At 41.7% G+C, this 14699-nt stretch overlaps 1 protein-coding gene across 1 annotated transcript in view; it reads right to left on the bottom strand.

The window, feature by feature from the left end:
* Nucleotides 1–723: 723 nt before the first annotated feature.
* CARKD (carbohydrate kinase domain containing) overlaps nucleotides 724–14699 on the bottom strand; it is a 54457-nt gene continuing 40481 nt past the window's right edge. Inside the window, exons 7-11 of the mRNA XM_006883952.1 lie at nucleotides 7545–7595; nucleotides 7327–7431; nucleotides 6003–6123; nucleotides 2849–2969; nucleotides 724–874 (exon numbers count right to left, since the gene is read on the bottom strand). Coding sequence (XP_006884014.1) covers nucleotides 724–874; nucleotides 2849–2969; nucleotides 6003–6123; nucleotides 7327–7431; nucleotides 7545–7595 — 549 coding nt within the window. The remainder of the gene's footprint in view (nucleotides 875–2848; nucleotides 2970–6002; nucleotides 6124–7326; nucleotides 7432–7544; nucleotides 7596–14699) is intronic.

Here is a 14699-nt window from a genome sequence, read left to right as displayed (position 1 = left end):
TCCCACATTGCTCCCTTAGTGATTGCTGTCGCCGGTTGTCACCTTTTCAAATACTTAAGTGAGTAAACCCGAAGAGCCAGTGCTTAAGTGTTTCAGCCCAGTGATTTTTTTTTCCAACCCAATTTTATTTTCAACACACAAAAATGAGCCCAAGCAAGGAAAGCCATCTCCCTCAGTGGTTATCAATTAAAAAAAGGAAAGAAGAAAAACAATTCACTAAATAGATACTTGATAGCAAAAGATTGGGTCCTTCTGATAGGAATATTGAATAAAGAGAACAACTTAAGTTAAAAACAAAATTAAGTGCATCGGTAGAGAATGAGAAAGGAAAGCATAGAAAGCAGAAAACCAAATTCAGCTTATCTTGGAGAAAGCCAAGAAATTCAGTGGAGCTGTTGAAAGAATTTTTCATTCTCATGTGATTTCATTTCTTCCTCAGTTCTTGATGGGAAACTAAGGAATGTTCAGAAATCTTTTGTCTACTTACAACATCTCCAACTATACACTATTTTATCCCAACTCTTACATGCCACATCTATAAAATGCCACATTTATAAAAAGTTTCCCTGTTTATCCTGGCCTTTAGATATCTCTACTCAGAAATGTATGCTGTCATAGTATTCAAATGATCCGTCACATACATAAATGTGCCGGTTTTTCCCCACTGTAAAATGGAATTTCCTTCTCTTGGTGGTGGCCTTTTTTCTTCCTGTTCACACGTGCTCAGGTTTCGAAGAGCTTTCTGAATGCAGTTCCAACCTCCGCAATCATGTCTGTGGTGGTCATGGAGCGCCCATATTTCTGAAAGGCTTGGCTGTTGCACTGCCTTGTGAGTGAGCAGGCACCAATTGCAGCCACTAGGAAAGGGTTTAAACTGGAAAAGAGCAAGAATGGTGTCAGCAAGAAGCTAACCACAACAATCCCAGAGGTGCACAGTTTGAATCTACCAGATGCACTGCCAGTGAAGGAGGGACAATCTCCTCCTGTCCCAGTCAGATCTGATTTGACGGTACACTCACACAAAAATAAAAAAATTAAAAAAAAAAAAGAAGAAGCTAACCACAGTGGGAAGTAAAGAGCCTCAACAGCACTGACAACTGCCTTTTGAAGGTAAGTGGGCCTGAGGCTACTGCAATAGGTGATTTTAATTCTATTTTCTACCTCTGGTCCTCAAACTGGCAACATGTGTCTGATATGCCCAGGGGTGTCCAAGGAGGCCAGTCTTATTTCTGCTTTATCGACTAAACAGAAAGGGAAAGGAAGTCCTGAACCCATGCTACAACGTGGATGAAACATGGAAACTGCAACCCAGTATCTACTGCTGTCAGGTCGATTCCAACTCACAGTGACCCTTCATCTGGTTTCTGAGGCTGTGAATCTAACAAATAGGCAGAGACTGTTCATCTTTCCCCCTCGCTGTGACTGGTTGATCTGAACCACTGACCTTTTAGGTAGTAGCCTGATACCTTACATACTAGGCCAACAGACCTCCTTTGGAAATCTTGTGCCTCGTGAAAGAAATTAATCATGAGAAGACAAGTATGTTATGATGTCACTTATATGAAATAACAAGAGTAGGCCAATGTACAGAAACCAAAGTTTATCAGTGGTTACTAGGGTGGAAAGAGGGAGGAGGAAAGAGTGTATTAACGGTTATGGAGTTGGTGATGGTGATGGGGTCTGCCTAATATGATTAAGTTGTATCACTTACCTGTACAGATTAAAAAAATTGACTTGGAAATATGTTTATACATACATAGCTTTATAATTAAAAGATCATTAATCCTCTGATTTTCATGTCCCTGACAAAAGATATTGTTCATCCACTCAGAAAGTATGTTAGGACAGAGCCGTGGAAAGCAATTTTTGTTTTTTCACCATGAAGAAAAGCCAGACACATATTTACTGGTTTTAGGTATTTTCAAAAAAGTAGACTGCCACATATTCTTTCCACAGAGCAGCTGGTGGTTTGAACCACCTACCTTTTGGTTCGTAGTTGAATGTGTCTTAGTCCCAGTGTCCCCAGAGCTCCCTGATTCCAGGTATTTTAACAGTGCCCTGTCTTTATTGTTGTAGAACAGAAATATATTTTGTGTGATAGATAAACAATAAACTTTGCATCCTCTTAAAAAAAACACACAACAAAACAGTGCCCTGTCTTAACAGTGCTCTTTAATTTTCTTGTGATGTCAAGGAATAAAAGCCTAGTGGCCTTTGCTTCCAGACTCCTATCTCACGCTCACATCAAGGTGTGATAGGCTGTGCGAACACCAACACTGCAGAGCATCATAAGGTGTTAGGGGAGGCCCCCTGGACCTCACTTTTTAGAAGCCTGAGCATTTCATAGGTGGCCGCTATGGTTACTGTGAGCTTTTCACAAATGAAGAAACTGGGGATCACAGATGGGAGTGCAACCTGATCACAGAGCCTGGTTGTTCTAAACAACCTTATGATTCTGCTACCTCATAAAAGCAGCCCACCTCTTTAAGGTCAGAGGTCTATGTCACTCGATCTGTTTTCTATTTTAACATTTTGTTTCATAGGATGTGCACAACTGAAATCCCTAAAACAGTGGTCTTCAAGCTTGTCCATTCATTTGCATGAACTGGAAAGCTGTTTTACTGAATGAACAGACACCTCAGAATCCACACAGACACAGAATTAGGAGCCTGGCAGCCAGTGGTAGATACTAAAGGATTCTCACATGTTCTTACTATGCAGACATAACCTCGGCCCTGTAATCTCTTTTGACCTTTGTGAAGTGACTACTTAGTAAATGTTTTAGCTACTGAAATAGTTGAGAAAATGGAACAAGGTCAAAGTAGTACAGATAAAGATGTGCACGCACCCGTTTGTCTTCTCAGCCCCGGCCAGCAGGGCCCAGTGCACCAGGACACCCAGGGAGCCGGAGAGCAGGTCTCCTTGGCCTCCACACCTGCGGCTGCTTCCCTCCTGACTGCACACGAGCACTGCACGAGAGCAGACCAGAGTCGGGCGTTAGCTTCGGGGTAACCTTCCTGGGCACCACAATCAAGATGCTATAAAGGAAGTAAGCTTGCTGTGAGAACTCGACCTGCTGCCCCAGGCTCAGAGCTCATTTTAGATCATGGACTGTTTCTTCCCTGTTTCTCAAAAGGATCTGAGGCCACCTCTGTTTTATGGATGAGGACACGGAAGCACACAGAGGACAGGCCCAGATCACACAGCAATGAAGGAGGAAGTCAGAAGCACTGTCATGGGCAGGCCAGCGGAAACACCTGGAATGTGCCTAAGTACAAAAGGAAGAGCACAGGAGGGAAGAGAGACATGGATTTATCTGCTGAAACACAACATCCAAGAAGAACATTCTTACGTAAACACTAGCGGTGATTCTTGGTGGGCTTGTAATACAACCCCACCACAGAGGAGGCTGAACTTGTGTTTTTATCTCGCATCACAAAGTACATTCACCTTCAAAGAGGGCATTAGCCATTTGGCCACCTCGACGTCCTCCCCACTAACCATGTAGCTTTAATACTGGAGCGGTCAATTCACAGTGCCAGTAACTAGAAAGACTCACCTTATTTTGGAGGCTGTAAATTGCATGGGAGGAAGTAGTTCATTTTTCTTCCTCGGATTCCTGCCTCCAGAGAAGCACTACCTGGGTTAGAGATCCATCTCCCTCTGGGCTAGGTCACCAGAGCTCCCTAATGGCTGTATCAGAATTTTCTATTGCTTTGGTAAATGTTTTTAAAATACATTGGTCTATCTGACACAACATAGAATTCTGGCATTTGCTGTCCCTAACTTGCTCTCTCTGTATGTGCATGTATTATGTGCCTGTTATTGCTGGTATGTGTCGCTGAGTTGACTGAAATGCATAAGAACTCTATGCACCATAGTTCTGAACCCTGCTCTATCCAAAGCCAGTTTCTCTGTCTCCAACACACCTACTCCGTTATCTCAGTTACTGTGTCTATTCATCTCATCCTGGGTCTTCCTCTCTTGTGCTGTCCATCCTTCCAAGCATGATGTCCTTCTCCGAGGACTGGTTCCTCCTTGCAACATGCCCAAAGTATGTGAGACAGAGCTTTAAAATCCTTGCCTGCATGGAGCAGCTTGGTTTTACCCTCTCAAAGATGGACTTGATTATTTTCTTGACAGTCCATGCTATGTTCAATACTCTTCTCCAGTACCACAATTTAAAGGCACAATTTTTCTTCTGTGATCCTTATTCACTATCCAGCTTTCTGATGCATAGCAAGTAGTTGTGAAGACCATGGCCTGGAGTATGTGCCTACCTTTCCATTTTTGTTATTAGTTCAGAATCATTAAGTTGATTCTCATTCACAGAAACGCTCTAAAACAGAGCAAAATTGCCCCACTGGGTTTCCTAGGCTGAAATCTTTACAGACCACAAGGTCCCTCCCTTATGTAGTTTCTGGGTGGATTTGAGCCACAGTTGTTTCAGCTGTTGTTGTGTGCTGTCAAGTCAGAACCAACCTATATGTGACCCTCCAGCAAGCTTAAAGAAGCAGTAAATCCCATTGGGTCAGTTAGCAGGTTTAAATCTTACCCCATTAGGGCTCCTTAAGTGTTCCTTGAACCAGAAACCAAACCTGCTATGGCCAAGTTTTAGCCCATCACTTATACAGGAAAAGTGGGGACCACCTGCATCTGTTCAATCAGATAAAGGGGAGTGACTACGTTACACTATAAAACCAAAACACCAAACTATTGCCATCGAGTCCACTCTGACTCTTGATGACCCTCCAGGACACAGCAGAACTGCCCCACTGAATTTCTGAGGCTGTTAATCCTGACAGGAGCAGAATGCTTCGTTTACCCGAGGAGTGGATAGGGGATTCACACTCCCAACCTTTCAGTTTATGACTCAGTGCTTAATCCACCATACCACCAGACTTAAAATGTTTTACCTAAATAATTACTTAGTCCAAATATTTATAAATGTTATTTTTCATTTTCAGAGATAAAAGAATTGGCTCAAGATAAGGCAGAGTTCAGAGCTATTGTACAGAAGGAATCAATGATTTACAGGCGACTCAGTGGCACAGGACAATAATAACGACCACATCAGGGAAAGGAGATGTTTTTTTCCTTGGTCAAAATGTTAATGCAGAAGCAAAAGAACTTTTTAACCTTTCTGGAGAATAATCTCTCAGGAATATGAAAGAAAAAATGACAAATATATCTTAACCTTTAAAATGCTCTCAGCACTTTTGAAATAGTTTTCAGTCTAGATAATCTAACTTCTAAAACTGCCACACTAATTATAAAAAAGCTATGAAAACAGAGAGTCCATGAGCTGTCTCCTGAGAAGAACACTCCCATATCTGGTCCCAGTCAGCAGGGCTTTCCCATTCACCCTTCAGAAGATTTCCAGCAGAAATGGCAAATACGTGCCTACCTTGGCCACTCACCCCATACTCTGCCCTCAGAACTCTTTCCTGTGAGCTGCAATGGCTCCAAGAATTCTTTTGCTTTCTGTAATGTTCCAGGAAACCTACTTTCAATGCCTGCTTTAAAATGTAACACTGAGCTTTCATTGTCCAAAGGAATAGCCTTTCTAAACTATTCTCAAAAACAGTGGGGAAATAATCATGGCTTTTATTCTGAGTGACCACCAGGTCAAAGAGGCATAGAAACAAGTGAAAGCTGTGCTACAATCCTCCTCCCACTGGGCGGTTTGATACACATCATTTAGACATTCAGTTTGAGTATAAAGACTAAGACCATCTTTAAATACTTCATTTCATTGCTTTCACTTGCTTTATATTTCAAAATAAAATAGGGACCATGACTGAGTCATGGCTGATGGGCTCATGAGGCGTTGCCTCTCTCTGCTGACCATATGTGCATGTATGTGGACACGCGCAGGGCAGGAGCAGCCAGAAGAAGTGTGACACAGCCTGCGCCCCTGCACCTGCTCCTTCATTTTCATCACTGACCGTGACCAGCCAGCTGCCACAGTGCGGCTGACCCAGCGGGGGAGGCACACTCACCCTGTTCACCGTCGGAAATCACATCTCTCTCTCCTTTCTGAACAACAGTCAGGTTCCCCAGGGCCTGGCTGAGTCTCAGCACGGCGCCGTGATGATCATTGCTGTCTGCAGGATCTCGAAGCTGAGAGAGGGGAAGACCAGAGAAAAAGTCAAAGTTGTCATGACAAGATTATGAACGAGCTTCTCAATACACTGGGGAGGATGAAAGAGCTGCTGGCCTGTACATTAGTGATGCTAAACCTCATTGTTAAGGAATCACTCGGGCACTTGTCCAAATGCATACTTCTGTCCCCACACTTGGAAAGACTCCACTAGCATGGAGGAAGGCCCATACTGTCTGTATAACAAGCACTCCAGGTTGACATACTGTTGGAGGTACCTACCTTTCCTCTACGCTATCAGACCAAAGTCAAGACTGCACAAAGTTAGTGTGTAAAAGCTTTGCAGAATACCCAGTCCTCTAGTAGGAATGAGAGGGGACATTTACCAGGCATTTCCTATGTAAGGGCTCACCTCTTTACATATGTCATTTCATTCCTTCCTCACAACAGCCTTAAATGGGCTTGGGGACTCAGGACTCATGTCAGGGGACAGCTATACAACTGGCACAACACAACCCTCCAGGACAATGTTCTACATCCTACTTTGGTGAGTAGCACACTGGGTTTTGAAAGCTCGTGAGCGGTCATCTCCAATGCAACTATGTGTCTCTCTTTGTCTGGAGTAAAGAGGACTTGGGAAATATCAAAGCATCAAGTAAACAATGACAACATGTAGTCCAAAGACTGATGGATCACGTGGACCGCGGCCAACACTACCTTGCGACCAGACGACTACATGGGGCCCTGATGCCTGCTACTGCTCCCTACTGCTCTAGAGTCAGAATAAGGAAACTGAGGAGGAGGGGGAGAGAAAGGAAAACAAGCTCTATGAAATAGAAACGACAGTAATCCACATTTGGCAGGTGAGGCAATTCTGGAACAGAGATGACTGACTGCCCAGAGTTAGCAGTGAGACAAAGCTCTCTCACCACATTTCATGTGAAGATGGCGCTGACTGTGGACAGCACCACTGTCATACGAGCTACCGAGAAAGGAAAGGCGTTGGCTTCTAAACTAATGCACCGTCACTTGTAAAAAGCATCCTCATTGTACAGATGTGGAAAGTGCGCATCTCAGAAGTCCTGAAAAACATGTTCACTAGCCATTTGCAGACATGTGCTGAGAGGATAAGCTGGGGCCATTAGCCTTCGGGAACAGAACTCTTTCCCTGCTCCCCAAGACGAGAAGGACTTCCATCCTGTCTTTTAGTAACTTAAACTCACCATGGCTTCATAGAGCCTGCTGAACTCCATGTAGTTGGGAGTAAGAACAGCCTTCCGGTAACCTTGAATGAGTGACGGTTGCTGAGCAATCAGCCACAGTCCATCCTGCACAAAACAAGGACGGTGCCATTTACCCCACAGCTACTAGAGGGCACTAACACTGGGTAAGGGGGAGGGGCACTAACACTGGGTAAGGGGGAGGGCAGGGTGGCACTTACTGCATCGATGACGATAGGCAGACCTTTGGCCTTTGATTTTTCCAAAATGCCCTATGAGAAATGAAAAAAGCATTGAGAAACAGCCTGTGTTATCTCTCACAAGAATTAAAAGGGAGCAGTTTCAACATGAAGGAGTCGTGTAATGAATTTCAAAACCAGGCCATCAGCTATTGGGGGGGGAGGAACCCTAAATAAAGATAATATACAAGAAAGAATAAATGTGTCAAAAGAACTGACAATTGATCCATAATTTGGATCTCAGAAAACACACACCTACTGAAAAGAAAGAGCTATATAAAGTAGCTGCATTCCTACACTAGGCAAAAAAAAGTCCTACTCCAAACGCTCTCATTTATTATTGAAGCTGGAACTGACTCACAGCTGAACCTCCAGTAGGGTTTCAGAGGTTGAAAAATAGTATGGGAGAAGACTGTCTTTGTTTTCCCGCAGAGCCACTTGTTTGCCCAATTTCTAACAAATGTTAATGTCCAGGATTCACAGACAAGAACTCTTGGTAATTGCTAATATCATAAGTTATTTTGTATTTTTCATAATGCTTTGTTGTTTTTGTAAATTGCCACCAAGCTGATTCCAGCTCCCAGCAAGCCCTATTCTGTGTGCAGAGAACTGCTCCATAGTGTTTGCAAGGCAGTGAACCTCCGGGGGCAGAGCACCAGGACTTACTTCCAATGTTCTTCTGGTTGAATTCAACCAACCAATGTTCTGGCTAGTAGTTGAGCACTCAAGTGTGCCATCGAGAGCTCCTAACACATCAGTAATGTGTTTTAAAATAACGAGAGACCATGATAATAAATAGTAATTTCTTCTTCTCTGGATTTTACTAAGTTTCAGAGGCTATTCCGTTACCAAAAAAAAAACCACCAGGAAAAAAATACACATCAACAAATAACAATAATACCCAACAAAACTATGTATATAAAATCCACTGAGAATATATAATAAATATATGCTTGCTTGTTAATTGTTATTACTAACCAATATAAAATTATATGTTTGGACAATCTCCTTCATGCAATTTTCTGCCTCTGACAACCTGGCTATAAGTTGGCTCTGACACAAAGACAATGAGTGAGTAAGAAGTGACTTAAGTGATATTAACACAAAAGTATCAACTTGAAGACTGAATTCCCTACTTAACATCATCCAAAGGATGTGCATAAAGCTGTAACAATTAAGTGCTCGGGTTGCTAACCAAAAGACTGGTGGTTCAAACCACTCAGTGTCTTTGTGGAAGGAAAAAAAAAGTCTGACGATTTGCTCCCATAAAAATGACAGCCTTGGAAAGTTCACAAGGCAGTTCACTGTCCTGTAGTCTCTATGTGGGAATCAACTTGCCAGCACCTAGTAAAAATAACATACGATGTATTTCAACATATTAATGTTTATTTGGTTTTCAAGAGTTACATTAATTGTAGACAGGGCCAGAGAACACACAAAACAAGTGCACGGTTACACGTTTGATTGATTAGATCATTCACAATCGTTTCTCTCCTACAAACTCCTGTCCCAGGTCTAGTCTGGAGATGCCAGTATTAACCTTCAACACTACATACCAACATTTCCTGCTCTTGTTTTTGACTTGACACACAAGTAGATTTCTTCAAATCGTTTATATCTTTGTGTTGATTGTTAAACTTGAATTCTCACAGAAGAATTACAATACCTTTCTCATTTCCAATTCCTCTGTTTTAGGAAAACATCCAAATTAGGAAATTCCAAGAAGAAACTTACTCCCTAGATACACTACAATATACTTACATTTACAATGTAGAAACAAAATAATTTGTCATAAAAAAGAATCAGAAATAAAATGGCTAAGAAAAATTGATGCTGGCACTCTCAAGAAAACAGTTTTATTTAAAGAAAGATTAAGAGATTTTGGAAGAATGTCTAGGCCCTTTCAACTCCAAATGAGTAACGAAACACAATCCACCTTCCATAGGTCTTCGTATCTGTGCATTCTTCATCTGTGGATTCAACCAACCTCACAGATCATAAACATCTGGGGGGAAAGCAATGAGGTGGGCCAAGCATTCCCTCACAGGCTAAAAGGGAGCATGAAGTGCTATTTCCATAGCATTTGCACTGAACTAGGAATTCTAAGTAAACTGGAGGTGATTTAAAGTACAAGGGAAGATGTATAGATTATGTGCAAATACTCTGCCATTTTATGTAACAGACTTTTTGTCCTGGAGCCAATCCCCCATGGATTATGACAGTCCTTTAATCTACAGATAGGACAGAAATCACCAGTGGAGAAAGCATAAAATGAAGAACTGAAAAATCATGATCTAATTCTTGAGAGCACCTAATCAAATAAGACTAATCCGGCAAATCTGAGCCAGAAGAAAAGAAATGCAATTATACAATATTAGAAATAAGATTAGGACTGTGGTTCAGTGAACTAATGCAATGACCTGACGTGGTCCTTCCACCTGCAGCCTCCTCTTTTGTGATAAAGTATTTATTAAGGAGATTGGATTAGGCTGGGATGCAAGCCCTACCCTACTGTTGTTGTTGTATGCATAACTGACCCTCCAGTGGCTTTTGGAGCCTGTCCATCCTCCTTTGGAGCAGCTAGGGGATTCCAACAGTAGGCCACCAGAGCTCCTTATTAGAAGCCTCTCTAAGCTCATGGAAGCTGAATGCTCATTTGAGGATGCTCACTCTCTTGGGACACAGCATCCAGCTGTGCTGCAGCTGACAGTCTACAGGATCCTGGTCCATTGAGCAGTCTTCGCCTCACTGGCCTGCATCCCCCACAGTCAGGTGAGTCATTTCTCTGGTAGCTTTTGCGTTTCTGTGAAACCTTCTGGTGAGCCATAATACAAGGGGTCATGAACAGAGGAGGAACAGGTGATGTCAGAAATGAGAGTGGGACAGTGGGTCAAAGATTTGGGACACCGTTGACCTCCACCTGTTAGTGACTAGTCTGATATCGATCTTAGCAGAACAAACTGTACAGCAAGAATATCGCGACTTTATGGACTGTGTCTCACTAACATATGTACTGATGTACTAACTCCCTATACTTGTTAAGGTGATCTTGTTTGGAATAGGGTTTTCTCTTTTTATGATATGAAAGTCATACTGGGGTAGTTGTTATTAGGTGCTGTCTAGTCGAGAATGACTCACAGTGACCCTGTGAACAGCGGACCTGAACCCTGCCCTAACCTATGCCAGCTTCATCATCTCTGACAAATTAGAGCCTGTTGCTGAAGTCACTGTGTCAATCCATCTAGTTGGGAGTCTTCCTCTCCTTCACTGACCCTCCATCTTTCTAAACAACAGAATCACCAGGCTACATGTCCAAAGTGTGAGAGACAAAGCGTTGCCATTTTTGCCTCCAAGGAGCACTCAGGTAGAATGCGGACTAATTCTAAAACTCCCTTCTGAGTACAACAGACACTGTGACCCGAGGGGGAAGAGACCATATGAAGATCCATATACAAGAGCAGGAAAGAACTCATGCCAGGTGCCAGGACCCTGGGTTAGCCTTCAGAACTGTGAGAAAATAAGGCTCTGTGCTTCTGAGTAACCCTTTGATGGTATTTTTATTACAAGAACATCAAGCTCTAAGACCATCTCAAAAACTCAAATTCACCACTGTTAGATGGAGGTCCGACCCATCGCATCCCTTATGGGTTTTCTGAGACTGTCAACAAAATAGGAGGTGGCTGTTCTGTGTTTTCCCTTAGAACTGCTGGCAGATTCAAATGACAAGAGAAGTGTGTCCCTTGGATCAGCACTGCAACTCCCTACAGGCTATGCTACAAGAGCTCCAAACTAATGGATTATAAAAATAGAAATGTACATAATTTCATAGAACTAATTTTTAAAATCTGGAAATACTGGCACTTTAAAAACAAACAAAACCCAAAACTGATGCTGAGGTACAATACGTGAATTCAACAAGAGCAAAACAAACAACAAGACAAAAAAAAGTTGTTTAAGACTCCCTTCACCTTAAAAGGCATGAGACCCAGGGGGACAGGGAGAGTAATCAGGGGGTTGTACAATTTGAATCGTGGTGGGGTGAGGGAAATTCAAAGAATTTGTTCTGGAAAATAATGTATTTGAATTTTGTAAATAAACTAGTAGGGGGGGAAAAAGGGCATGAGACCCAAAAGTTTTCACATCCTAAGAAAGATAAACTTTCCAGGAAACATGAGAAATACTCCCCAGGGTGATCTATGGATTTAATGCAATCCCTATTAAAGTTTTCCTCTGTTATGATCCTATGGACATACAAAAACCTCTGAGAAAAAACACACATGTGTCTTATTTGAGCCACTGCAGTTGGGAACCTCTTATCCCAACAGCTTAACCTATACCAAATTAATCATCTAGTCTAATAGAAAAATGGGTAAAGGGTATAAATGAACCCCATACAGATTATAAAAGGCTGGCCAACAGATGAGAAGTCTACATGACTATTCTAGCAATAAGACAAAGGTAAAATAAAATAAAAACAAAATAAAATAAGGAAATATTTTCCACTTAATGGCAACTCCATGTTTATCAGAGTGAAACTGTGCTCTGTAAGGATTCGAATGGCAGATTTTTTTAGAAGGTGATTACCAGGTTTTCTTTCAAGATGCCTCTGATAAGCTTTGGTTAGCAGGCACCAGCAGTAGCTGTTACACTCTCCAAGGTCTCTCCAACTTAAGAGGTTGGTGAAAATGCAAAGGAATAACTGTGTGAAGTACAGCAATCCCAGTAATCGATTAGTGAGAGGGAGCATCCTATCAGGGAGCTGCCCTGCAGTCCCAAAGGTGTCGGTGGTTGTTACATGCTGTAGAGTTGCCTGTGACTAATAAGAGACCCTGGGTACAACAGCTCTGAAACCTACCCTATCCTGAGTCAGTCTCACTGACTCCGACACATCTATTCCTATCACCCCAATTATGTCAATCTATCTCATCTAGGGTCTTCCTCTCCTGTCCTGTCCCTCCACCCTTCCAAGCATGATGTCCTTCTCCAAGAACATGCCCGAAGTATGTGAGACAGAGTTTCAAAATCCTTGCCTCCAAGGAGAAACTTGGATTCACCCTCTCTAAAACCAAAAGGTACATAGTTGAATCCACCAGCTGCTCAACGGGAGAAGGACGGGCTATCTCTTCCCATGCAATCTGCTGCCTTTAAAAACTCACTGGAGGGTCAACTTTGGGTAGGTTCCAACTTGACAACACACAACAATAACATTAGTGAGAGAGAGCAATCTGTTGCAATATTTTAAAGAGGAATTTGGAAGCACCCCTCAAAATTTAAATGTACATAATTTGAGTAAGCAATAGAAATAGGAATTTATCCTAAAGAAAATTCCCCCTCAAAGCAGACAAAATATATATTCAGAAATATTCAAGCCATCACTGAAAGAGGGGGAAAAAACACCTCAAAATACTCTAAATAAACATAAACTAGGGCCTAATTAAATACATGACAGCATATCCATAAAAACATGATACAGCTATTAAAAAAATAAAAACATCTACACATCTTGACAGAAATTGCCAAGACATATTGTTAAATTAAACAAACTGGAAAAGGGTACAAATAATGTGAGGTCACTGTGTAGCTGCAAGTCATGTGTGTAAGTTCTGGATTCAGAAAACCTCCTGTTCAAAACCTAGCTTATGGATTGGAAGAAGTTTATACAGAAATACTCCTTAAATTGATGTATGGGTGCAATCTATATCAAAACGCCTCCCTTTTTGACAAACTCAGGCTGATCCCAAAATTGATACAGGAATGCAAAACTGCCACAAAGGGTCAAAATAATCTTGAAAAAGAATAAAGTTGGAGGACTCATTCATCCACTTTCAAAACTCCTTACAATGCTACAGTAATCAGCACAGTGTGGAACAGTCATAAAAACAGACATGGAGAGTGATGGAACATAACTCAGAGTCCAGACAGAAATCCTTACATTTATGGTCAATTGATTTTCAACAAAGGTGCCCAGCGAATTCAATGGGGTAAAGAAGAGTCTTTTTCCACAAATAGATTGCTACATAAAAAAGAATAAAATTAGTCTCCTTCCTTACATCGTAAACAAAATTTAACTCACAGCAGACTACAAAACTAAATAAACAAAAGGATAAGACTTGTAGAAGAACATATAAGAGTAAATCTTCCTGATTTGGGATTAAGAAAAGCCATCTTATATTTGACCCCCGAAAGGATAAGACAAAAAAGACAAAATAGATTGTACTTCACTGGAATTTTAAAAAATAATGCAACATATGATTTCAAGCAAGTAAAATAACCTCTAAAATGTGAGAAAATACTTGCAAATCACGTCTTTGAAAAGGGAGTAGTATCTAGAATAAATAAAGAAGAATCTGTGCTGCAATCCCAAAGGCACACAGTTCAATTCCACCAGCCGCTCCCTGGGAGAAGGATGAGCAATCTCCTTACATGACATCACTTTCTCTGAAAACACACCAGAGGGTCAGCAAGAGGTCGGTTCTGACTCAATGACACATAACAAACAAGACCTGAAATGACTCAAAGGAAAAGACAAATTACTCAACTTTTAAACAGTGCATGAGAAGATGCTCAACCTCATCTGGTATCAGGGAAATGGAAACCCAAGTGAAGGAGAAAAACAAGAGAAAGCACTTCACACCAACAAAGCAAGAGAAGAAAACAAACAAGAAACCTCAACTCATTGCCACTAAAGTCAATTCTGACTCGTCATGGCCCTCTATGTGACAGAACAGAACTGCTCCATAATTTCCTCGCCTGTAATCTGAACATGAAAATTGCCAAGTCTTCCTTACTCAAAAGCAGCTGGGTAGTTTCATCCTGCCAGTTTTTAAGTCTGTAACAGAGTCAAAAACTGTCTGCACTACCGAGGCCCCCTCTCACCCAACAGGGATGGTTAATAATCAAATGACTGACAATTAGCAAGGGTGGGTGAGAACATGGAGAAACTGCAGCTCCCATACACATTGCATGTTTTAACTATTAAAGGATGTCTGCAGCTATTTCTCCTCATTTTGGGCCATGATGAACAAATCTGTCTTAAAATAGATGACTGGGACCTTCTAAGAATCAAATCTCTATGCGCATCCAGAAACTTCTCTAACAGGGTAAAAAGGGAAGCCACAGACTGGGAAAAAGTGTTTG

This window comes from Elephantulus edwardii, unplaced genomic scaffold (genome assembly GCF_000299155.1).
Source record: "Elephantulus edwardii isolate Elephantulus edwardi_28Jun2011 unplaced genomic scaffold, EleEdw1.0 scaffold00030, whole genome shotgun sequence".
In the NCBI taxonomy this organism is placed as follows: Eukaryota; Metazoa; Chordata; class Mammalia; order Macroscelidea; family Macroscelididae; genus Elephantulus; species Elephantulus edwardii.
The sequence above is the reverse complement of the archived record's forward strand: the minus strand, read 5'-3'. Positions and strand labels throughout refer to the sequence as shown.